This window comes from Tasmannia lanceolata, unplaced genomic scaffold (assembly GCF_043159265.1).
Source record: "Tasmannia lanceolata isolate RefF3 unplaced genomic scaffold, GAP_Taslan_0.1 ptg000011l, whole genome shotgun sequence".
Taxonomy (NCBI): Eukaryota; Viridiplantae; Streptophyta; class Magnoliopsida; order Canellales; family Winteraceae; genus Tasmannia; species Tasmannia lanceolata.
The window spans coordinates 12,732,290-12,758,200 of record NW_027518688.1 but is presented as its reverse complement, the minus strand read 5'-3'; the positions used below and the strand labels follow the sequence as shown (position 1 = coordinate 12,758,200).

The 25,911-nt window shown below is 38.3% G+C and overlaps 1 protein-coding gene across 1 annotated transcript in view; it reads right to left on the bottom strand.

The window, feature by feature from the left end:
- LOC143885887 (uncharacterized) overlaps positions 1–25,911 on the bottom strand; it is a 104,386-nt gene that overhangs the window by 75,802 nt on the left and 2,673 nt on the right. The window contains exons 2-5 of the mRNA XM_077389929.1: positions 16,284–16,622; positions 15,988–16,193; positions 14,280–14,655; positions 13,392–14,144 (exon numbers count right to left, since the gene is read on the bottom strand). Coding sequence (XP_077246044.1) covers positions 13,392–14,144; positions 14,280–14,655; positions 15,988–16,193; positions 16,284–16,622 — 1,674 coding nt within the window. The remainder of the gene's footprint in view (positions 1–13,391; positions 14,145–14,279; positions 14,656–15,987; positions 16,194–16,283; positions 16,623–25,911) is intronic.

Here is a 25,911-nt window from a genome sequence, read left to right as displayed (position 1 = left end):
CCAATTATACATAAGGGATGCCAAGTTATACATATGGGATGCCAAGTTATACTGAGGTTATCCAATTCTATACTGAGGTTTATTCTATAATGAGGTTATCTATACAAAGGTTATCCAATTCTATACAGCGGTTATCCAATTTATACTGAGGTTATCAATTTATATACAAGGGTTATCCAATTCTATACAGAGGTTATCCAATTTATACTGAGGTTACCAATTTAGACAAGGGTTATCCAATTATATACTGAGGTTTATTCTATACTGAGCTTATTTAGACTGAGGTTATCCAAATATACAGAGGTTATCCAATTTTTACTGAGGTCATCAATTTATAAACAAGGGTTATCCAATTCTATACTGAGGTTATCAATTTATACGATACCAACTTCCTCAGAACACACCAATAAAATGAAAGGAAACTAAATAACTTTTCAGAACACACCAAAAAAGTAAGATTTTCTATGGTAAACTGGGGTTATCAATTAACTACACAGGCTATCAAGAATTTCTCAAGTCCCAAGAATGCTAAAAAATCTAAATATCAGTTATTAGTTGTAAAATAGGTTTCAGATCATAAGAAAAATAATGTTTCAACATATACATGGGGGTTATCCAATATTTAGAGGGGTTATCAAGTCTAAACGAGAGATTTTCAATGGTACCCACCATCCGTCTTCCCGGGAAAGTAGCTGGAAAAACCAGTGAAAAAAACTCTCACTTACTTATTTACGCCGGGAGACTAAACGCCGGAAGGAAGAGGACGGTGAGGGTGACGGCGGCGGCGAAGGTAGATGAAAAGGCAAGGGTTTTGGAGGAATAAGAAAATGAGGGTTTCCAAACGGCGGGACCACCACGATTCTCCGGCCACTCTTGGGTTTCAGAGGAAGAAGAAAATGAGGGTTTGCAAACGGTGAAAAAAAATGACTGAAGTTTAAAGTAAGTCTTGCCTGTTTTTTATTTTCAAACGTGAGGGCATTTCAGTCTTTTTTCCAAGCGGGAATTAAATATCGACACCACTTCGACATGTTGGAATTGGGTGACTTCAAATGGACATTTCCCTATTTTTCGACGTCACTTAGAAATTTTTCCTTTCATTTTTAAACTTAGATACATACCATTTTTCATATTTTAATAGAATGTACTTTTCAAATTGAGCTTTAATGATCCCATCACATCCATGCTATAGTCTATAGGTAAAATAATGCTATACTTATTGTAGACTATATCCTTGTACTTTATTGAATATCATTCTAGAATTTTTAGTCTAAGTGCACACACTGTCTTCTTGCACTTAGTACTCATCCACAACAAAAATCTATAATAGAAAATTCATTGTGAAAACCATATTTGTGCTTCCAGGAAAATCAACCACTCCTTGCCCCTGAGTTCAGCTTAATCTCCATATCAATTTTTGCATTTGCTAGATCTTAGAATATTCAACTTGGTTTGAATATCATTTCTAGCATGATTAAGAAGTTAAAAGCCATGACTAAGAAAATCCACTCAAGTCCTTTCTTAGACATCCCTTGTGCCCTAGGTGAGTAGTCATGTCTATTACTTTACACCTAGTTGTGCTTTAAACCCATTCTTATGTGCTTAATGGTTATTATTAAATGCATAAGGAATCTTGATGGGTTATAGTAGATGTGTTCCAAAGACCTAAAATGAATATACTCTCATGACTAAGATGAAATTATCTAGTCATAGGAATTCATTTTGGAATGCATTTGTCCAAGGTGTTTATCTCTTGACATACTCTAAAAGAATCCTTAGATCATTCCCTAAGTTCATATAAGAATATATTATTATAGGGAACTTTAAAATGAGTCTAGATTCAATATATGATACTCATTTGAGTAAAATTAAAAATCTCATAGGAATCTAGTTTCATTTTTGGGCATTTACCTATGATGATGGTTGACATGCAATACATTGTGATGTGAACACTTATCTCCCTCACATTTTTGTTTTCTATGGGCCTATGCACTTTGTGCTTAGTGCCTTCTCTTTAGAAAGGTGGTATGTGGATGTAAAACATAGATGTTTGGACCATGAACTTTATGTGGTATGACTTTTGTGTCCAAACATGGCAGACTATCCATGGATGTGTTTGTCATAGATCATATCTTTCCCATGAGGTATACTCTCACCTTCATGAGCCGTGGATGTCTCTCTAAGACATGGTACTTTATTGACCATTCTTACTATGTCTTAGCATTATAGATTTGAGCTAAATTAGCATATTTACATAATCTATAATTATAACTATAAGCCCAAGGGTGCACATGGGTTTAATCATTCACCTTACCTTCTTGTTTTGATGCTAGCAAACACAAATTGATTAGCATTGACAGACTAATGTATTGCTTTGAGATGTTGTGTTGTATACAGAACTTTCATGTCATAATCGCCATTACACAACTCTTCACAACACATGACTTATGGATCAAGGATCAAAGGAACCAAGAGCTTGCACCTACAGTGAAGACATCCTCATTTGAAGATGTTCAAGTAAAGAAGCTCACATATAATGAAGACATCCTCATTTGAAGATGTTCAAGTAAAGAAGATCATCATGAAGAAGATCCCACAAGTTTCCTAAGCAAGTGTCAAGAAGAAGCTTGGTGTTGAACAAGTCATTGATAACACCTCATACACCTCACAATAGGGGTGGACATGGTTACGGTTCGAACCGAGGAACCGAACCGAACCGGCACATATGGTTCGGTTCGGTTCAGTTCCATATTTATATGGTTCGGTTCCGGTTCTGAGATCCTGGAACCGATGGAGATTCGGTTCGGTTCTGGGTTTGGGATCCCGGAACCGAAAACCGAACCGAGAACCGACCCTCACCTTAAAACCCAATGCCTCATCGCTTGATAAAATCACCCCACCCCCTTTTAATTCACCCATCTTTAACGTGTTGCTTTGCCTTTAAAATTTTAATTCACCCCCCAAATTTGTGCTTGATTATTCCAAATTTGTGCATGTTTGTAGGTCATATATAATTTTTGCATTGCCCAAATTTGTGCAAATTTGTGCCTAATTATTCCAAATTCATGCATGTTAGTCTTTGTAGTTCATATATAAATAGGACCGAACCCATTATAAATACGATTAGGCAAAATATCTACATTTGGTGAAGGTTGGGTAAACCCAGAACCGAACCGAGCCGATTATATATGGTTCTGGTTCGGTTCGGTTCCAAACATATATGGTTCGGTTCTGGTTCCAATTTCAGGGAACCGATTATATATGGTTCGGTTCTGGGTATACCCCAAAACCGAACCGAACCGAACCATGTCCACCCCTACCTCACAACATGCAGTGAAGATTGGATGATGTCACAAGAACCAAGACAAGGTTAAGATGTTCACCCAAGCTGAAGAAGTCCAAGAAAGTGCAAAGGAGCCAAGACATTCCAAGAAGACTCAAGGTTCTTATTTTTAGAATGTATTTGGAGTCCTCTTGATTTTATATAAAATGCACCTTCAAAAGGTTTTCAAAATGGTTTTCATACTTAACATTTTACATCTTTGAAAACCATCAGCACACCAAAAAATGTGTTAGAAAACCTTAGACTAAAGCCCAAAGACCATAGCCCAAAAGCCTCTGGATTTTAAAGTTAAAATGGAATTTTACTCAGGGCCGGTCTACCGGGCTAGGCCGGGCGACCGCGGGATGGAACCTGAAAATCTAGGCCATCTCAAATTCTATCGAGCCGGTCGACTGGGGCAAGCCGGGCTACCGCTGATACGTTTCTGTTTCAAACAAAAACAATCCAGTATGGTGTGGGCGATCGACCTCCATGGGTCCGGTCGACCGCGATAGTGTTTTGAGCGAAAATCTAATTCAAACAGTAAGCCCTCGTCGGGCTACCGCCATAGGGCTGGTCGACCTCGCCGGTATGAAATTTGAATTTCAAAAGAAGAGCCCCATAAGGGCGGGCGGCCTCGGTCAACCGCCGCGACTGGGAAATAGATCCGTTGGAGCTTTCGCAGGTTAACTTTTTCAACCCTGTAAATTACAGTTTTACCCCCAAACGGTCATATTTCCTTGTGGGCTATATATACACTATCTAAAACCTTTCTACACAACCTTTTGCAAGATAAAATCCCATCTTCTTGAACCTAAACTTTTATATGAAAGGTTAAACCACTTTGAACTTGATTTTTACATTCTATCAAGAGGATCTCCTTAGGCTTTACATTTGTATATATTCCTTGGAGAGTTTATGAGCTTTGAAAGTTGTAATCAACCTATCAAGAGGCATTAAGAGTTCTTTCTTTTTATTTCTTCATTCTATGGTTGAGGGTTTCCGATTTGGCCTGGAAAGAAAGGTAAATCAAATGTATGAAGAAAGTGTCATCGGAAAGGCTTCGTGCATAAAAGGGTGTGATCCCTTTGAAGAAGGAGTTGGTGTAAGGCGTTGAGATTCACCCTTTGAAGAATCTTATTGGTTAGTGAAGAACCCCAAGGAGAAAAACTTGGAAGAGTGGAGTAGGTCAAGTTGTGACCGAACCACTATAAATCTTGTGCCTTGTCGATGCTTTATTCTTCTCCTTCTCATTTGCACATTGTGGTGATTGGTAATCTCTAACCCAACTTGTATCTATGTTTTAATCAAACAATGAATGCATGCTTAAAGTAACATCTAAACCCTATCTCTTAATATCTTTATTGATTGATCAAGGGATAAACAAATTGATTTTAGTAATCCAATTAATTAAGCCCCAAATTTTTAATTAGCCAATTCAGCCCCCCCTCTTGGGTTGTCACCTTGTATTTCAATAACCCCTTTTATGGTATGAGCTTCATGGAAAGATGGTAAACTTAAAATTAAAAGCTACTCAAACGGTACTCTTAGTCCTCTTACCTAGTAAGTTAGAGAGTATACACTCACCTTTAATTAAAACATCTAATCTCTTTGGCTTTGAGCAACATCTTCACCATGATAAGCCATATGTGCTCTGGAAGTGAATTATACCATATATGCACACATTTAGGGGAGCATTAGCCAAAAGCTGAAAATCTGTTGTGCTATGCTTGTTTATCATGAAGAGCTAGAGTATGGTTATCACTCTAATCATGATAAACCGACACTTAGAGAGAAGAGTGCCTTTATAGCCCAAGGGTTGATTGTAAATCATTTATCTATGAATCCCTTGGTAACTATATGGTTGGACAGCCCTTTGGATTCATAATTTGTATGAGTCATTCGCAAAGGGGGAGCTATACATGTATATTGTCTGTCCATCTATCTTATCATATAATGTTTGATGTGTATACTACATCTCATATGATAAGTTAACTCATTTGGAGCCACATCCTTTTTCACAAGGGAAATGATATATTTGATCCCCTCTTCTTATAAGGACAGCCCCTTCTAGTGCATTTTACTACTCTTTTTGCTTCACAAGGGGTGGCTTGAGATGGAAAAGGACCCTAATAAAAAGACTCTAAATATGGCTCCCATTTTCTTCGCTTGGACAGCCCACTCTTTGTTTACTTATAGCCACTTTTAATTCAGAAGGGGTGATTCAGGTAAGAGTAGGGGTGGGACAAATGATCTTTTTCTTCTTGAAATGTTATTGGCACAACCATGTTTTGATAAGTGCACCAATCCGCCCGTCTTTTCTTCTCTTAAGCTTTTAATGACTCCTAAAACAAACCAATAGGGAAGGTGGGTTAGTGAAAATATCGAAGCAAGATTGTACGAGTAAGCCTCGGAGTTTGGGGACTTCAATAGGGGAGTGCCAATACAAATGCTCATGTTTTTTTTTTTTTTGTAATTTTGGAATTTTGCGAATTTCGGGAAAATGAGTATGGGGATCAAGGCTTCGAAAAGCTTCACAAAACTAACTACGAATGAGGACTCTTCGGGTTTATCTATCACTAAGGACTCGATTCTTCGGGGATTTCGGGATCTTATTCGACTTTGGAATTTACTCTAATTTGGGACATGTATTCAATTATGGGGATTTAGGATCCGGTCAAAATGGGGTGTCTACAGCATTCAATATTACATTGAATGTTGGTTTGAAGTGGGCGACACCTTCAAATGGGAGGGCCCCACTCCAACAGATTGTATGACTAACTCTGTCATAATGGAGGTTAGATCTCCACTTATTATAGTGCCTGTCACTCTACAAGGAACGGAGGGTGCTTGACATCATCATCGCCATCACTTTGGGAGGATGGCATTCGTGGTTCCGTAGGAAACAATCTTTAAGTTGGGCTTCCTTAGTATCTTGAAGAAGATGGGCCCATGAGGCCCACCTTCTACTTAAAACCAAGGTTTTAAATTTAGGCCGGATTTCGGTGAGGACTGAAACCACAACATTCTGAAATTGAAATTGCCAAAATTTACCAAATTTCGGTTGAAATTAAATTTCTAAAATTTTGGCCAAATTTTTTATAAAATATTAATTTTGTATTCATTTACAAAATTTCAGTAGGCTAAAATTAACGAAATTTCGGCCCAAAAAATAACATTTGGAGCACCTTTACGAATTTAGGCTAAATTTTCAGTTTCCGTGAGGAGCGAAAGTACCCCCGAAACCGAAATTTAAAACCTTGCTTAAAACAAGCTAACCAGGCAAAAATTCCCCTATGTATAAAAAGGAAAAGGGGGGGCAAATATATCACTTTCATATTTCTAATCATGCGCTATTTATGATCCGACTGTTTGTCAGGTCACCTTTGTGCTGGTCCACCAAATCAACGGTCCTAGTGACACAATTTATCACATAAGGATGATTATTATGGTTGTTGGTCTCTGCTTAGTGGAAAATGGATCATTGCAAGGGACCACTGGACCCAGAAGACGTAACCCATAAGGCATAAAAATAAAAGAATTGAAAATGACACACCTCGAACATCCTCTCTTCATCCATTCATTATCCGCAGGAAATGATATTTCCACCACTGTTGTTTCTCCCTTCCAAAAATAATGGCCGCATTCCCATCTCCATTTGTTGGTCTTTTCTTGAGAAAGGTAGAAAAGCTAATAAAGGGGTGTAAATATCATTTTCCTTATCCATATCATATTATCCATCCAAAAAACGAAGGATAAAAAAAAAGGGGGTGATAAATTCGCACCCCCTGTAGGATGATTCGCACCCAGTATAACGAGAATTGTGGCAGACTTTTATTGCTTTTTGACATCAAATCACGTTATAAGGGGTGCGAATCATCCTATAGGGGGTGCGAATATATCATCACCCTTAAAAAACAATAAAGATTCTGGCACTTGCCGCCTAGTATGCTTTGCTCACTTACGTGCAGCTTCCAAAGTCAATTTTGTTTTGGGTTTTTCTTTTCCAAAAGAAGTCTTCTGCTTTGCTTTATTTGCAAATATAGTCATCTAGTTTGAGTGAATTTTCCAAATTAGGGTCATGCCATCATTATGTTACCCAACTACTCATGGTAGATTCTTTTGAGTCACTGAAAAAGACCAAAATGTCCTTACATGTGAAAAGACATATTTAGACATGGCAAAAAGTGACCCAGACCTGTGGGTCCACCCGGGCCGCCCGTAATTTACTGGCCCGGGTCACTAAATTAGTGACCCGTTGATATTTGACCAAGCCTGTACAAGTCCCGTCAAAACTAGGCCGGGCCGAGTGGACCCGCGGGTGCCCGGAAAAACCCAAATGATTGAGATTTAATATGGTGTAAGCTCTTATAGTTCCATATTTTTCAGAAAGTACTATATGGACCACATCATAGGATGATCTAAACCATCAATGTGATGGAATACAACGTAAATATGGTGTGCCCAAAATATCATTTCCATAGGATGATCCTAGCCCTCCGTTCTATAGAGGTTTCCATAAATAATAATAGTGTAAGCCCAAGGGTTCCCCCCCTCCTGGGTTGTCACACCTGTATTTCAAATATGCAATTCCTCCATGGGTCAGAGGGCTAGGATCATCCTATGAGAATCAATTTTTGGGCACAACCTATTTACGTTATGGCCCATCACTTGGACAGTTTGGATCATCCAGTTATAGTGTGGGAATAAAAACAGCAAAAAAAAAAAACTGGTGACCTACAAGTCTACCCTACCCCTACGTGTGGGGTCCAGGTTCACCAAATTGTGACCCGTAAAATTTCGGGTCATTTATGAGCCAGCCCGTTTTACCCAAACCCGTACGGGTTGGCTGAAACCCGGCCCGCCCCACCCGTTTGCCAGGTCTAGACATATTAGGGGTGCAACTCACGTCGGGTTTGGGTTGGGTTGGGTTAAGCTTTTTTGCAAATCGGGTTGGGGTGTCGGGCAACCCGACCCGACCCGAAACCCGAATTGTCTTTGTTGAATACCAAAATATTTTGAATATGCATTGAAAATAATGGCGCAATCTCTTTTCCCCAAAATTAGACAACTGTTATGCACTTTTCTAGATAGCCATTACTTCTCTTCCCATTTTTAACTTCTCCCAATGCCAAAAAATAAAGTAGGTTTTCCTCTCTTGCTAGACGTGTAGAACAATGTAAGAAAGTTTACTTTTTTAATGACTTTTATATTTATAGCCTCTTTTCCAAAAGACATTTACTCATTTATCTCCTAGGGACACTCGTTTTTTACTTCTAATACCAGCTAAGGCAGGTAAGCTAAGTAGGTTTTCATAAATTATGAAAATATCCTCCATTTTCCTCCCATTTTTCTCAGATCTCTTCCCCAAATCCATTCCATTCCATTTGAAGCTTTGCTCTCTCCCTCTATGTCTCTCTCAATTGCGACTACCTAACAGAGCTTCACGCACGATGGCATCCTCGTTGGATGTATAACTTGTGGAATTTTGCATCAGCTGCATCACACATCTTATGGTTTTTTGAATAAAAAATGGGCTTAGATTAGGGTTTTTGTAATGGATAATGGGTGTAAGCCCAATGGTTTCCACCTTGGCATTCCCATCTTATTTTGATGATTCCAATACACAAGTGATTTATGATCACTAATGTGTTTGATTGTCTAAGTTGTAGATCACATTGGTGCTTGATTGAGAAATTAAATAACCGCAAGTGCACGGATCGTGTAAATACGGGTCGAACTCAAGGAAGAGAAATCTAGTTGTCAATCCTATTCTTTTACCGATTAGAATACTAGCTATGATATAATGTTGCCTGGAATGGACTCAGGATTTCCGTGGACTTAGACCTCGGAGCCAACACTACATATAAGCGTGTATTCTATTCAATCGAAGAATCAAATTCAACTACGATCTTGATTTGGAAATCTTAATTTAGGCAAAGTGTACCAAAATTCTTAATGATCTTTATTAACTACTTATCTAATCTAATTAGAAAACTAAAATTCTAAAGGCCTAAGTTAATTGGAAAATTGCAAAAGTAATTTGGAATAGTGTAAAAATCTTAATTCAATATAAAAGATTACTTAGGGTTAGAATCCATCATGGGTTTGGAATTATATTATTAATCAAACCAATTTCTGTATTGGATAGTGTATTTGATAAATTTAGTCTATGGGGAATAAGATCTATTGATGTCATTGCCCATGAGTGTTTTATCAAATATACTACTCAATTTAAAGATATTATATAAGAAATTATATTTATTTATCGGCAATCACTTATACGACTGGGGAAAGCCAGTGGCATACATGATTGGGATCCAACAAATACAAATCCTTACATAAGTTGTTATATAAGCCACTGGTTTTAATTAATCATCTTTCTCCTTTCCCATGGCTTCATCTAAACCCCAAGTAGATGGATTTAGTTATTCATGGAGAAGGGGAAAGAAACAAAGAAAATAGAGAGAATAGAGAAGAGAATTGCCATTAAGAACTTGAAAAGAAAAATCAAACACAAAGTATTTTCTCTTTTAATTAAAATTAAACAAAAATACAGTTAACTAGGATTGAAAGAAATAACAGAAATTAAAGAACACTTAGTCTTTTTCTCCTTCGAGCAACGGCCAACTTGTCCTTCTCCGTCTCTTGATGTCACCTTGGAGTGGAGCCTTTGATGGTTGATCCTTGGTTGAAGAGATAAAAAAAAACTAGAGAGAGTGAGAGAGGAAGAAAAGCATGAGAGAACGAACTCCCCAATTAGGAGGAGGCAAAGAAATATATATCAAGAGAGTAAGAGAGATCATTTTTTTTAGGCAAGAGAGAGCTGTCGGTTTTTCCATGGAGGTGACAGAGGGAATTACTAACTCTTAGTCTTGAGAAATTCGGAATGTTCTAAATAGAGGTGATACTAATGGAGACCGAAATCTCGAGATTAGCAATTACAACAAGAAAGTGGTAAAGAGGAGATTGGAAGGAATTGCCGAAATCCCATTTTAGCTAGCAAGAGAGTCTTGGTTTCTGTGTATTGTGAGGAGAGAGACAACTTGCCAAAATTGGATGATGTGAGGAATAGAAACATTCTCCAAACATGACCCACTTTCTTAATGTATGAGAGAAAAAGAATCACACAGCATCTTGCATGGCTTTTTGCATGGCTCTGAATCACTACCATGTGTTGGACATTTCCAAATTTGATAGATGCCATTGATAGATGGCCAATTAATCTCACTCTTATGGAAAGTTTATAGATGGGCAATCCACTTCTTAAGATAATCCAAACCATCCATTTTATGGAGTGCAAAATAAATGGTCGTGCCTCTTATTCCATTCCCACAAGTTGATCCAAACCGTTCACTTAATGGGCAACTGCAAAATAGATGGGCCGTGCCCCCATAATTCATTTCTGTTGTTTGATCTCCACCGTCCAATTGGTGAACCATAATATAATTGGTTTGTGCCCTCAAGTCATTTCTATAGAGCAATCCGAACCGTTGAATTGACTAGCCACGACATAAATCGGCCATGCTTCGCAACTCATTGCCAAAGGATGATTCGAACTGTCCGAATGGTGGGTACAAAGATGGCATAGGAGTGGGTCCCATTTGATAAATCAATTATCACTCTTAATATGGCAAGCAATTAAAGACAATGTAACAACTGGGCCCTGATGTTTGACCCAAAACATAACAACCGAAGATATGATGGACAATTTCTTTGGCAAGGGCATGCATTGATTGAATGGGCATGTATGATGGACATATTTAGCAAGAGCTAAAATAGTCGGTGCTTTTGTATCCCACGGGGGCTGCTGTCCAAGCTTCCAAAAATGAGAGCCACACATGGGTGCAAATTGGCAAGTGGGTCCCACTTGATTACATGCTTTAGAAAATACTATTTCCAAATCCAATGGGTGTAGCTGCTGGACATTTTTAGAAAAATGCCAAAATTCGGTGGTTATGGCTAAAATAGCAAGATGCCAACTCATATAAAATCACACCTCAGGTGGGTCCCACATAGAAAGAGAAAGAGTTGCACCCAAAATTCCAAACAACAAAAAAAAACTTTCTTGTGTGGCTGAATCCTATATGGACTAAAAATCGAAAATTCAAGGTGGGCCCCAATTGAACCGACCATGATGCGAATGAGGATGTGTAGCTCATTTTAACCCTACTGTTACTAGTGGCGCATGCCAAGGTTGCACAAGCAGTGGCCCCCACACTAATCCTCATTACACTCCCTCAGCCAGCCCCCTTTTGTTTATTAATAACTACCATTTCATATATAAAAGGGTAACCCATGGTAGAAAAGGGGTCGATATGTCAAAACTTAATTTACCCAAAAAGGGGGTTCGGCTTAGATTGTTCCAAAATTGCAATTTTTCCGTAAAATTTCATCCTCTTAGCATATTTTCCTCTGAATTCCCCATATAATCCTGAAACATCAGAAACAAGCAAATACCTTAGTAGTACTGCCTTAAATAACAAAAAAATGCATGCTTTTCCTACCTACAATTCACACATAAATGTGTTCATCAAATTCCTCCATACTTAAGCTTTGCTTGTCCTCGAGCAAACAAAAAGAAAAACTAAAACAAACACAAAAACTAAACAAAAAATAAAATCCTAACTCACTTTCGTAGGAATCACGATTGCACTTAGCATGTGCAACAAGCCTTTAAACCCCTAAGTTACCCTAGTGGACGAGTTGTGTCTCGTGAGTGTTTGCAGTGAATAAACACACAAAATTCTAAAAACAAACTTTTCTTTTAAATCCCACTATAGAGTAAAGCCAAAAATTTCTAATCCTGTTTCTTTGATAAATTGCTCAAATAGAAGAACAAGAATACCCCCATACTTAAACTTTGCATCCTATCCCAAGTTGGAAAAATTAGAAAAATATTTTAATCAAGGAATCCTCTTTTGAATTTGTCGTACTTTGCTCCCTTAAACTTGCCTCTAATGTAATCGTACCATAAAAGAAATTTGATTCGGAAACTTCGTAGAAAACTTACAAATTTATATGGTCCACCATTCTTTCAACTTTTCCCATAGTTTCTAAGAATAGAACTCATTTTTTTTTTTTGTAATCCTCTACTGCTTTTGGCGTGAATGACATGCAGGGCATGCACCAGACACCCAGGCTACTAAGCAGTGTCCGACTAATCTTTGATTTGCATATGTCATAGACATTGATGCATATGAGTTCAAGCTTTACCTTTGATTATGTGCAATGCTTTGATTCATTAAGCTTTCTAATTGACCCATGTATGGAGTTTTCAGTCAGTTGCTCTCAAGCCAGTTGGCTTTAAGGAACTAGGCATAAAAACCCTTCAGACTTAATAGCTCAAGTCAAAAAGGCTACAAATCAAAACTATAATCAAGAAGCAAACTTTCTAAAAAATCATTCTTTCTTTCTTTTGTTTCAACCTTTCTTTTCTTTTTATCCATACCATATAAAAAGCAAGTTTCTATTTCTATTTCTTATTCAAATCCTTTTAAAAGAAAGATTCCAAAAGCAAACAAAACTAAGAAAGGAAAGTATTCTTTCTAATTTTTCAAATTCCAAAATTAAAATATCCACTAACTTTCTTTCTTAAAATAGGAAAACAACTTTCTTTTTAAAAATACCAAGTTCTTTCTAATTTGAGAAAAATACCAAAAACAAAAGGAAAAGAAAATTTCTAACTTTAAACCATAGAAAAGAATAGAAAAGGAAAGTTTCTAAAAGCCCCCATACTCGATTTATGCATTGTCCTCAAGGCATTAAAAATAGAAAGAAAAATATGAGGACTAAAAAATAGAAAGGAGGGTACGTACCGTATTTGTTTAGGCATGATTCGAATAGGAAGGTTCATGGAGATCCATGACCTCTTCCATATCCGGCTTTGAAAACTCAATAAATGGCTTTAATCTTTGACCATTAACTTTAAAAATCTCACCATTGCTTGGATTTAGAATCTCGACCGCACCATGGGAGAAAACTTTATTAACAATGTATGGTCCATCCCAACGGGATCTTAACTTACCTGGAAAGATATGCAATCTTGAATTGTAGAGAAGTACTTTTTCGCCCTCTTGAAACGATTTTCTCAAAATATGTTTGTCATGAAAAGCTTTTGTCTTCTCTTTATAGATCTTTGCATTCTCGTACGCTTCATTGCGCAACTCCTCCAATTCAGAAAGTTGTAATCGCCTTTGAACACCTGCAGAAGACAAATCAAAGTTTAGTTTCTTTATGGCCCAAAAAGCTTTATGTTCCAATTCAACCGGGAGGTGACAAGCTTTGCCATACACAAGGCGGTAAGGAGACTGACCAAGATCAGTCTTGAATGCCGTCCTATGAGCCCACAAGGCATCCACTAATCTAATGGACCAATCTTTGCGGTTTGGATTCACTGTCTTTTCCAAAATTTGCTTAATTTGCCTATTTGAAACCTCCACTTGGCCACTCGTTTGTGGGTGATAAGGTGTAGACAACTTATGAGTAATACCATATTTCTTCATAAGAGCTTCAAAAGGTCTATTACAAAAGTGTTTACCCCTATCACTAATGATCGCACGAGGAGTACCAAAGCGCGAGAGGATGTTTTCTTTCAAAAACTTGACCACCACCTTGTGGTCATTGGATTTGCAAGCAATGGCTTCAATCCATTTTGACACATAATCTACTCCTAACAAAATATACAAGTTGCCAAAAGAATTGGGAAACGGACCCATAAAATCAATACCCCACACATCGAAGATTTCTACCACTAAGATTGGGTTGAGGGGCATCATATTTCGCTTAGTAACTCTACCTAATGACTGACAAGATCTACATGCCTTACAAAAATCAAAAGCATCCCTAAAAAGACTTGGCCAATAGAAACCACACTGTAAAACTTTGTGCGCGGTTTTCTTTGCACTAAAGTGGCCACCACAGGTTTGATTATGGCAAAAAGATAGAATCGATTGGTGCTCATGATTGGGCACACATCGTCGGACAATCTGATCCGAACAAGTTTTGAATAAATAGGGATCATCCCAAAAGAAATACTTTACCTGTGAGTGAAACCGGTATTTGTCTTGGTTGGACCAATGATCAGGTGTAGCACCTGTAACCAAGTAATTCACAATATCCGCATACCATGGTTCACTAGAAATAGCAAACAATTGCTCATCAGGAAAGTTTTCATTAATTGGACCTTCGTCATTCTTTGCATTAGGAAGTCTAGACAAGTGATCGGCAACCAAGTTTTCCGTACCCTTTTTATCTCTAATCTCCAAATCAAATTCTTGAAGAAGTAAAACCCACCTAATGAGGCGAGCTTTAGCATCCTTCTTTCCAACAAGATACTTGATTGCCGAATGGTCGGTATAAATTATCACATGCGATCCAATCAAGTATGACCTAAATTTTTCTAATGCAAACACAACCGCTATAAATTCTTTTTCCGTAGTGGTGTAGTTGAGTTGTGCATCATTGAGAGTCCTACTTGCATAATAGATGACATGCGGTAATTTATTGAATCTTTGGCCCAAAACGGCTCCTATGGCAAAGTCAGAAGCATCACACATAATTTCAAACGGTTCGGCCCAATTTGGTGCTTGAATGATGGGAGCTGTAGTTAACTCCTTTTTTAAACACTCAAAAGAATCGAAGCATTCTTTGGAAAACTCAAATTTTTGATCTTTTGCTAACAAGTTGGTTAGAGGCCTAGCATTTTTAGAAAAATCTTTTATAAAACGCCGGTAAAAGCCCGCATGGCCTAAAAATGATCGAATATCCTTCACACTTTTGGGCGGTGGAAGATGGACAATGAGATCCACCTTGGCTCTATCAACCTTAATTCCCTCTTTAGAAATCACATGTCCTAGAACGATGCCCTCTTTTACCATAAAATGACACTTTTCCCAATTGAGGACAAGGTTCTTTTCTCTACTCCTTTCTAAGACCAATTTTAAGTGATGTAAACATTCGGCAAAGGTGGAGCCATGAATAGAAAAATCATCCATAAAAACCTCTAAGAAGGTCTCCACCATGTCAGAAAAGATACTCATCATGCATCTTTGGAAAGTTGCCGGTGCATTGCATAACCCAAAAGGCATGCGTCTATAAGCAAACGTTCCAAAGGGGCATGTGAATGTCGTTTTCTCTTGATCTTCAGGAGCTATGGGAATTTGGTTATAACCGGAATATCCATCAAGAAAGCAATAATACTCACGACCCGCTAACCTTTCTAACATTTGATCAATAAAAGGCAAAGGAAAGTGATCCTTCCAAGTAGCGGCATTAAGCTTTCGGTAGTCAATACAAACCCGCCACCCCGTTTGAATACGAGTAGGAATGAGTTCATTGGTGGCGGATTGTATAACCGTGACTCCCGACTTCTTAGGCACTACTTGAACGGGACTCACCCATTGGCTATCCGAGATGGGATATATGATCCCGTTATCTAACCATTTTAAGATCTCTTTTTGGATGGCTTCCTTCATCACAGGATTAGCCCTTCTTTGAGGTTCCCTTGAAGGTTTGGAACCCTCAATGAGGTGGATGTGATGTTGCACAATCGAAGGGCTAATTCCTTTGATGTCGGCCATTGTCCAACCTATGGCTTCCTTGTTATCTTTTAGCAATTTAATGAGTTCCTCCTCTTGAGTGGAGGTTAGATCCGCAGCAATTATTACAGGCAAAGTACAATTATCACCAAGAAAAGCATAACGTAAAGTAGAGGGAAGCGGCTTCAAGTCTAGCTGTGGGGCCTCTTCAATGGAAAGCTTTGGAAGCGATGTGGCTAGTGGTCCCACCGGCTCTACGTTTTGAATGGCAAAAGCTTTGGAAAAGAAATCATCTCCTCCATCATCTCCTAGTGCATCCAAGCATTCTTGATAACCTGCATCAAAGTTGATTTCAAAATTAGTCATAACATCTTCAGGAAAGGCATGCAACATATTAATATCTTCATGAAAATTGGGTTGCTTACCTAATCTAAAAACATTAAAATCTACTGAAGTATTACCAAAGGAGAGTTTCATTAGGCCATTTCTACAGTTAATGAGAGCATTGCTAGTAGCAAGGAAAGGCCTCCCAAGAATGATAGGGATTTGATCCTTGATATTAGCAACAGGTTCCGTATCTAACACGATAAAATCGACTGGAAAAAGAAAATCTCCTACTTTAATTAACACATCCTCAACCATCCCTTTAGGTGTCTTTATGGATCTATCCGCCAATTGGAGAGTGACGGTGGTTGGTTTGAGGTCTCCTAGTCCTAATTGCATATATACAGAAAATGGCAAGAGGTTCACACTAGCACCCAAATCTAAAAGAGCATGCTCAATTTTAGTGTTACCAATAGTGCAAGAAATAGTGGGACATCCCGGGTCCTTATACTTAGCCACCATCTGTTGAGATAAAATGGAACTTATATTTGCGGCCAAGAAAGCCTTCTTGGGCACATTAGTTGTGCGCTTTTGTGTGCACAAATCCTTCAACACTTTGGCATAAGTAGGGACTTGGGAAATCGCATCTAATAAGGGAATGTTAATTTGCACTTGCTTAAACACATTTAATATTTTATCCATGGCATCCACCTTTTTATTATTAGCAAGTCTCCTTGGAAAATGAGCTTTAGGCACATACTCCTTTTCAGGTGGAGAAACTGCTTGCTCTTCACTTACCTGTTTGGGTTCCACAATCGACCCTGTTGGAGGGGAGTCTTTTCTTACCTCTTTGGATGTATCTTGTGGATCTATAGAAGGTTCAGATCTGACCTCCTCATTGTGGTAATCTTTACCACTCCTTAAAGCATATACGACATTACATTCATTGGAGGGCTCTTGCAGCGGCAGAATTGGTTGAATGACATTCAACTGATTTTGCGGTACCTGTTGATTCACATTCATATTCACGTTCCTTGGATTAGGAACGGGTTGACTTGGCATCTTCCCCTTTTCCCTTTCATGCAAAGCCATGGCAAGTTGGGAGATTTGCTTCTCCATATTGTGTTGGCTTGTCATGAAAGTGCTAGTGAGAAGTTCTATGCTCTTTTCTAAGGAAGCTATGCGTGCCGACTCCCCTTGTTTTTGAAAACCCGGTGGTTGCTGATTTGAAACATTATTTAAAATTGGGTTGTGAAAAGGTGGAGGTGTGGTTAGGGGTGGTCGAACATTCATAGAAGGGAAGGTGGGCCTAGGTTGGCCAAATTGGCCTTGACCTTGGAAATTTGATGGCCCTCCTTGATAATTCCCTTGATTCCAAGAAAAGTTAGGATGATTCCTCCATCCCGGATTATAAGTGCTACTATATGGATTATTTAAAAACATGGCACTTGCATTTTCATTAGAATTACCAAATTTAGCAAGAGTTGGGCACTCTTCCATGACATGGTCCGTGGCTTGACACCAATTGCACATAGGAACACTATGTGCAATTTGATGGACCTGTGAAGGTCCTTTGACAACTATTGCTTCTAGCCTTTTGATTAGGCTATCAAGATGGGCCTCTTTTGCCATGGCACCCTCTATTAGAAATCCCTTACTTGAAGTGGCTCTCTCACCGTCTTGAGTGGATTCCCACTCTCTTGTTTTTTCTGCCAAATCAAGTAAGAAGTTCCATGCCGCGGCCTCATCCGTGAAAGATGTAAAACCGTTAGGACACATGGATTCAAGAAGTTGCTTTGTTTGGTAATCTATGCCCTCATAAACAATTTGGCATAAGTGCCACAAATCAATTCCATGGTGAGGACACTCTTGGAGTAGGTCTTTCAACCTCTCCATAAACTTAGAAAATGACTCTAATGGCTTTTGTTTGAATTGTAAAATATCGTTCCTAAGCTTATTAGTTTTATGTAATGGAAAAAACTTTTTTAGGAAAGCGACGGCGAACTCCTCCCAAGTGGTGATGGAGTTCGTTGGTAAGCCATAGAGCCACTTCTTTGCTCCATCCTTGAGTGAAAACGTAATAAACCGCAACTTTACCGCATCATCGGTAAGTTGTTGCAACTTAATCAAAGCACATACATCTTCAAACTCACGCAAAAATAAATACGCATCCTCCGAAGGGAGGCCATGAAAACGAGGAAGCAAAGAAATAAATTGCGATTTTAGCTCAAAATTATTGCCCTGCGCAATCGGCAATCTAATGCAAGAAGGTTGCGCGGTTCGGGCCGGATAGAAGCGATCGCGCAAACTCTTGGGCGTCTCTTGGTCTTCCGCCATGACTACTTGATTTGGATTTGGTGCGATGTCTTCCGCCGTCTCTAACCGGTTTGATCTTTCTAGTCGATTGGCCGAGTTCCGCACCCAACCTTCACTCATAAACACAAGAAAACCAAATAAGAGAGATGGATAGGCAAGAAACCAAAAATATAACTAAACTAAAAATAACTACTAATCTAACACTTCGAATAATTAAGATTCTAATGCAACTCTCTTCCCCGGCAGCGGCGCCAAAAACTTGATTGAGAAATTAAATAACCGCAAGTGCACGGATCGTGTAAATACGGGTCGAACTCAAGGAAGAGAAATCTAGTTGTCAATCCTATTCTTTTACCGATTAGAATACTAGCTATGATATAATGTTGCCTGGAATGGACTCAGGATTTCCGTGGACTTAGACCTCGGAGCCAACACTACATATAAGCGTGTATTCTATTCAATCTAAGAATCAAATTCAACTACGATCTTGATTTGGAAATCTTAATTTAGGCAAAGTGTACCAAAATTCTTAATGATCTTTATTAACTACTTATCTAATCTAATTAGAAAACTAAAATTCTAAAGGCCTAAGTTAATTGGAAAATTGCAAAAGTAATTTGGAATAGTGTAAAAATCTTAATTCAATATAAAAGATTACTTAGGGTTAGAATCCATCATGGGTTTGGAATTATATTATTAATCAAACCAATTTCTGTATTGGATAGTGTATTTGATAAATTTAGTCTATGGGGAATAAGATCTATTGATGTCATTGCCCATGAGTGTTTTATCAAATATACTACTCAATTTAAAGATATTATATAAGAAATTATACTTATTTATCGGCAATCACTTATACGACTGGGGAAAGCCAGTGGCATACATGATTGGGATCCAACAAATACAAATCCTTACATAAGTTGTTATATAAGCCACTGGTTTTAATTAATCATCTTTCTCCTTCCCCATGGCTTCATCTAAACCCCAAGTAGATGGATTTAGTTATTCATGGAGAAGGGGAAAGAAACAAAGAAAATAGAGAGAATAGAGAAGAGAATTGCCATTAAGAACTTGAAAAGAAAAATCAAACACAAAGTATTTTCTCTTTTAATTAAAATTAAACAAAAATACAGTTAACTAGGATTGAAAGAAATAACAGAAATTAAAGAACACTTAGTCTTTTTCTCCTTCGAGCAACGGCCAACTTGTCCTTCTCCGTCTCTTGATGTCACCTTGGAGTGGAGCCTTTGATGGTTGATCCTTGGTTGAAGAGATAAAAAAAAACTAGAGAGAGTGAGAGAGGAAGAAAAGCATGAGAGAACGAACTCCCCAATTAGGAGGAGGCAAAGAAATATATATCAAGAGAGTAAGAGAGATCATTTTTTTTAGGCAAGAGAGAGCTGTCGGTTTTTCCATGGAGGTGACAGAGGGAATTACTAACTCTTAGTCTTGAGAAATTCGGAATGTTCTAAATAGAGGTGATACTAATGGAGACCGAAATCTCGAGATTAGCAATTACAACAAGAAAGTGGTAAAGAGGAGATTGGAAGGAATTGCCGAAATCCCATTTTAGCTAGCAAGAGAGTCTTGGTTTCTGTGTATTGTGAGGAGAGAGACAACTTGCCAAAATTGGATGATGTGAGGAATAGAAACATTCTCCAAACATGACCCACTTTCTTAATGTATGAGAGAAAAAGAATCACACAGCATCTTGCATGGCTTTTTGCATGGCTCTGAATCACTACCATGTGTTGGACATTTCCAAATTTGATAGATGCCATTGATAGATGGCCAATTAATCTCACTCTTATGGAAAGTTTATAGATGGGCAATCCACTTCTTAAGATAATCCAAACCATCCATTTTATGGAGTGCAAAATAAATGGTCGTGCCTCTTATTCCATTCCCACAAGTTGATCCAAACCGTTCACTTAATGGGCAACTGCAAAATAGATGGGCCGTGCCCCCATAATTCATTTCTGTTGTTTGATCTCCACCGTCCACTTGGTGAACCATAATATAATTGGTTTGTGCCCTCAAGTCATTTCTATAGAGCAATCCGAACCGTTGAATTGACTAGCCACGACATAAATCGGCCATGCTTCGCAACTCATTGCCAAAGGATGATTCGAACTGTCCGAATGGTGGGTACAAAGATGGCATAGGAGTGGGTCCCATTTGATAAATCAATTATCACTCTTAATATGGCAAGCAATTAAAGACAATGTAACAACTGGGCCCTGATGTTTGACCCAAAACATAACAACCGAAGATATGATGGACAATTTCTTTGGCAAGGGCATGCATTGATTGAATGGGCATGTATGATGGACATATTTAGCAAGAGCTAAAATAGTCGGTGCTTTTGTATCCCACGGGGGCTGCTGTCCAAGCTTCCAAAAATGAGAGCCACACATGGGTGCAAATTGGCAAGTGGGTCCCACTTGATTACATGCTTTAGAAAATACTATTTCCAAATCCAATGGGTGTAGCTGCTGGACATTTTTAGAAAAATGCCAAAATTCGGTGGTTATGGCTAAAATAGCAAGATGCCAACTCATATAAAATCACACCTCAGGTGGGTCCCACATAGAAAGAGAAAGAGTTGCACCCAAAATTCCAAACAACAAAAAAAAAACTTTCTTGTGTGGCTGAATCCTATATGGACTAAAAATCAAAAATTCAAGGTGGGCCCCAATTGAACCGACCATGATGCGAATGAGGATGTGTAGCTCATTTTAACCCTACTGTTACTAGTGGCGCATGCCAAGGTTGCACAAGCAGTGGCCCCCACACTAATCCTCATTACACTCCCTCAGCCAGCCCCCTTTTGTTTATTAATAACTACCATTTCATATATAAAAGGGTAACCCATGGTAGAAAAGGGGTCGATATGTCAAAACTTAATTTACCCAAAAAGGGGGTTCGGCTTAGATTGTTCCAAAATTGCAATTTTTCCGTAAAATTTCATCCTCTTAGCATATTTTCCTCTGAATTCCCCATATAATCCTGAAACATCAGAAACAAGCAAATACCTTAGTAGTACTGCCTTCAATAACAAAAAAATGCATGCTTTTCCTACCTACAATTCACACATAAATGTGTTCATCAGTGCTAAGACAACATTGGTTGGATTGATTCTCACTTCTATTTGTATTCCCGGAACTCCGAGATTTTTTCTCGGAACTCCGAGAACACTATAACGGTCGGATTTTTAGCCGTTGGGAATTTTCCAGGAATTACCACAATGCCACTGAACGGTCATATTTTGGTTTTCCTATATATATGGGCATTCTAAACTTCAAGACCATCAATCCTAACACTCTAAAACTTCATTTGAACATCCAAAGAGTGAATCAAACTTGATTATGCCTCTCATCCTCTAAAGATTAGGATTTGGATCATAGGCTCAATTTGTACATCTTCTACAATTCTTGTAAACCCTTGTGAGGGAATTTTTGTTCTTTCTTTCTTATCAAGAACTTTGTATCGGGCGAGTGTTCGGAGAAGCGTAGCCCACTCTCCGTGGTGAAGATTGCCACCAAGGTTAAAGGTAATCGGAATTATAATCGGCACCGATCTTCGCCGAAGTTAAGAAGATCACATAGTGAAGCCATCAACGGGTTTGGTTGGTGGAGTGGAGTAGGCCTCGCGTTTTGAGGACCGAACCACTTTAAATCTCGGGTGCACTCTCTCTTGAACTCTAGCTCTTTATTTTGCATTGCACCTCTAGATTTAACTTGTGTGCTTGAAATTCATTTGTGATCTCTTAATTTCCTATATTAGGTTTGAGTTTTCAAAAGAGTTAAAACTTGTTAGGAACCTAATTTTTCCCTCCTCATAAGTTGCCGTACTCGGGACCACCCTTGGAATTTCACTTGGTATCAGAGCCTTGGCTCTTAAAAGATTTTCATTTCTTAAAATCTTTGGTAAATTTTCTTTAAAAATTTCAACAAGGGAAAGATCATAAGTTCTTTGGCAACTTTCTAATTGTGAAATGACGGATAAAAATGGAACCGGACTTCCGGAGGGCCATTCCACAACTAGACCTCCCTTCTTTAATGGGTCCAACTATGGACATTGGAAGACAAGGATGCGCATCTATCTTCTTTCAATAGATGTAGAACTTTAGCATATTGTTGAAAATGGATACATTTTGCCTTCCACACCATTTGAAGAATGGAATACGGTAGAAAAAAGGCATGCAAATTTAAATTACAAAGCTATAAATTCTTTGTTTTGCGCCTTATCTACAGAGGAGTTTAATCGAGTTGCTCTTTTTGATTCCACCAAGATTATTTGGGATACACTTGCCGTTACCCATGAGGGAACATCACAAGTTAAAGATTCCAAAATAAACTTGTTAAAGAGCAAATATGAAATGTTTAGAATGGATCAAAACGAAAGCATTTCCGAAATGTATACCCGTTTTTCTAAAATTTCTAATGAACTAGCTAATCTTGGTAAATCTTATCCTACTGATGAGCTTGTGAGTAAGTTGCTTAGGTCTCTTCCTCCATATTGGGATCCAAAGGTAACCGCCATACAAGAATCAAAGAATCTCAAGACGCTAACCATGGAGGAGCTTGTAGGATCTCTCATCACCCATGTGATGCTCCTCACTAGCCGACAAGAGGAGAAGAAGCCGAAAGAGAAAGAAAAAGAGAGTCGATCTCTAGCTCTAAAAGCCTCCAAAGCGAACTCATCATCCTCTAGCGAGGCGGATAGCGATGAAGAAGAAGCTTTAAGAAAATTTAAAAGCTTATGGAGAAAGAAACATAAAAAGGATAAAAAGAAGAAAGAAGAAAGTGAAGTTGAGGGAGCTTTAAGATGCTACAATTGCAAGAAGATTGGACACAAAAGACCGGATTGTCCACTTCTCAAGTCGTCTTCCTCAAAGTACAAGGGAAAGAAGGATTGGAAGAAGCACAAGGCTCTTGCCGCCGGTTGGGATACTTTGAGCACCTCGGGATAAAGCTCAAGTGAAGGGGAAGAAAAGAAGGATGATCTTTTCCTCATGGCACTCTCCCATGAAGTTGAGGTAAATTCTAACCCCTCTTGTTATTCATCTAGTAGTGAGAGTGAAAAAATATCATATGATGAATTGTGCTCAACCTTGCACTCTCAAATTTCTAAAAATAAAGTTCAAAAGAAATCCATTTCAAAATTAGAAAATGAACTTAATTTTTTGAAAAATGAATCTTCTTCCAAATCTCAAGCTCAATTTGAAAATTTTAAACTTGAGATTGAAACCTTTAAGGGTTGTTTGGATGAGAAAACTTGCCAAATTGCAAAACTCCAAGATGTGGCAAGCTCTTCCAAATCTTATGAAGATGAATTTAATGATTTTGTAAATCAAATAACCCATCTTCATAATGAAAATGAAAGGTTAAGATTATGTCTCCATGGATTCTTAAATGGTGACAAAATTATTGACATAATCTTAAAGAAGACTAGTCAAAGACCTAAACATGCATGTTATGATAGGACTAGCGTATCTAACCCTCATGTTAGATGCCATTATTGTGGAATAAATGGTCATTACCAATTCCAATGTGCATCTAAGATTAGGGATAGCGGTGGATCCAAGAAAGCTTGGGTTCCCAAAGCCCCCATATGATTTTCATCATATGTGCTTAGATTAGGGGCTTGCTCTAAAATTGAATATCTTTCTATGGATAATTAAAATATCCCCTCTTATGTTGAATAAAAATTCTAAATAGGGGAGTTCTAGGTTTATCTTTTTCCTTGAAAAAAGGGGAGCCTTAAATTGCATATCTCATCCCTTTGTTTCTCTTTTACCCCAATCTTTGTTATTGATGCCAAAGGGGGAGAGAATTCTAGTGTAAGGAAAATATGTATGTTTTTATTGGAAAATCTCTTGTGCTTGTCATCATCAAAAAGGGGGAGATTGTAAGCCCAATGGTTTCCACCTTGGCATTCCCATCCTATTTTGATGATTCCAATACACAAGTGATTTATGATCACTAATGTGTTTGATTGTCTAAGTTGTAGATCACATTGGTGCTAAGACAACATTGCTTGAATTGAGGCCAAGAAGATCTCATTGGACCACATATGAAGGCCAAAGACATCGTAGCCCAAGACAAATGAAGAGTTGAAGAATCCATTGAAGATCAAAGTCATATTTGAATGTATAAGATCCAATCTTAGTTTTAGATTTTAAGAGGCATAATTAAGTAAATAAACACACTCCCTAAATGTATAAAAGATTGTCCTTGTGGTGTTCCAACACCTTGGAACCCTCATAGCAACCCCATCTTGGTGTAAAGTTGGAAGCCCAAAAAGAAGAAGTGAAAATCTGCTTGACATAGGCTTCTCGGAACTCCGAGAGATTCCTCGGAGCTCCGAGCTCGAAACTCCGAGAGATTCCTCGGAGCTCCGAGAAATGGTCCAGTAACATTTTTCTCACTTCTATTTGTATTCCCGGAACTCCGAGATTTTTTCTCGGAACTCTGAGAACACTATAACGGTCGGATTTTCACCCGTTGGGAATTTTCCAGGAATTACCACAATGCCACTGAACGGTCATATTTTGGTTTTCCTATATATATGGGCATTCTAAACCTCAAGACCATCAATCCCAACACTCTAAAACTTCATTTGAACATCCAAAGAGTGAATCAAATTTGATTATGCCTCTCATCCTCTAAAGATTAGGATTTGGATCATAGGCTCAATTTGTACATCTTCTACAATTCTTGTAAACCCTTGTGAGGGATTTTTTGTTCTTTCTTTCTTATCAAGAACTTTGTGTCGGGCGAGTGTTCGGAGAAACGTAGCCCACTCTCCGTGGTGAAGATTGCCACCAGGGTTAAAGGTAATCGGAATTGTAATCGGCACCGATCTTCGCCGAAGTTAAGAAGATCACATAGTGAAGCCATCAACGAGCTTGGTTAGTGGAGTGGAGTAGGCCTCACGTTTTGATGACCGAACCACTTTAAATCTCGGGTGCACTCTCTCTTGAACTCTAGCTCTTTATTTTGCATTGCACCTCTAGATTTAACTTGTGTGCTTGAAATTCATTTGTGATCTCTTAATTTCCTATATTAGGTTTGAGTTTTCAAAAGAGTTAAAACTTGTTAGGAACCTAATTTTTCCCTCCTCATAAGTTGCCGTACTCGGGACCACCATTGGAATTTCAATAATGGATGTTGATTTTTAGCTATTTTTCTTTTCTGATTTTTGCGACTTTTTTCCCTTCTTCTGATGTCCATTAGGGTTTACAAATCTAGATAAAATGGAGGAGTAAGGTATAGACTGAAAGAAGAAGAAAACGTCTAGAGAGACATAGAGATTTGTGTGTTCAACTGGGAATAGATTTTGGGCGAGAGAAACAGTGACAGAACTAAAAACATTCTGATTTGGGCAAATGAGAGAGGTAGAAGATGA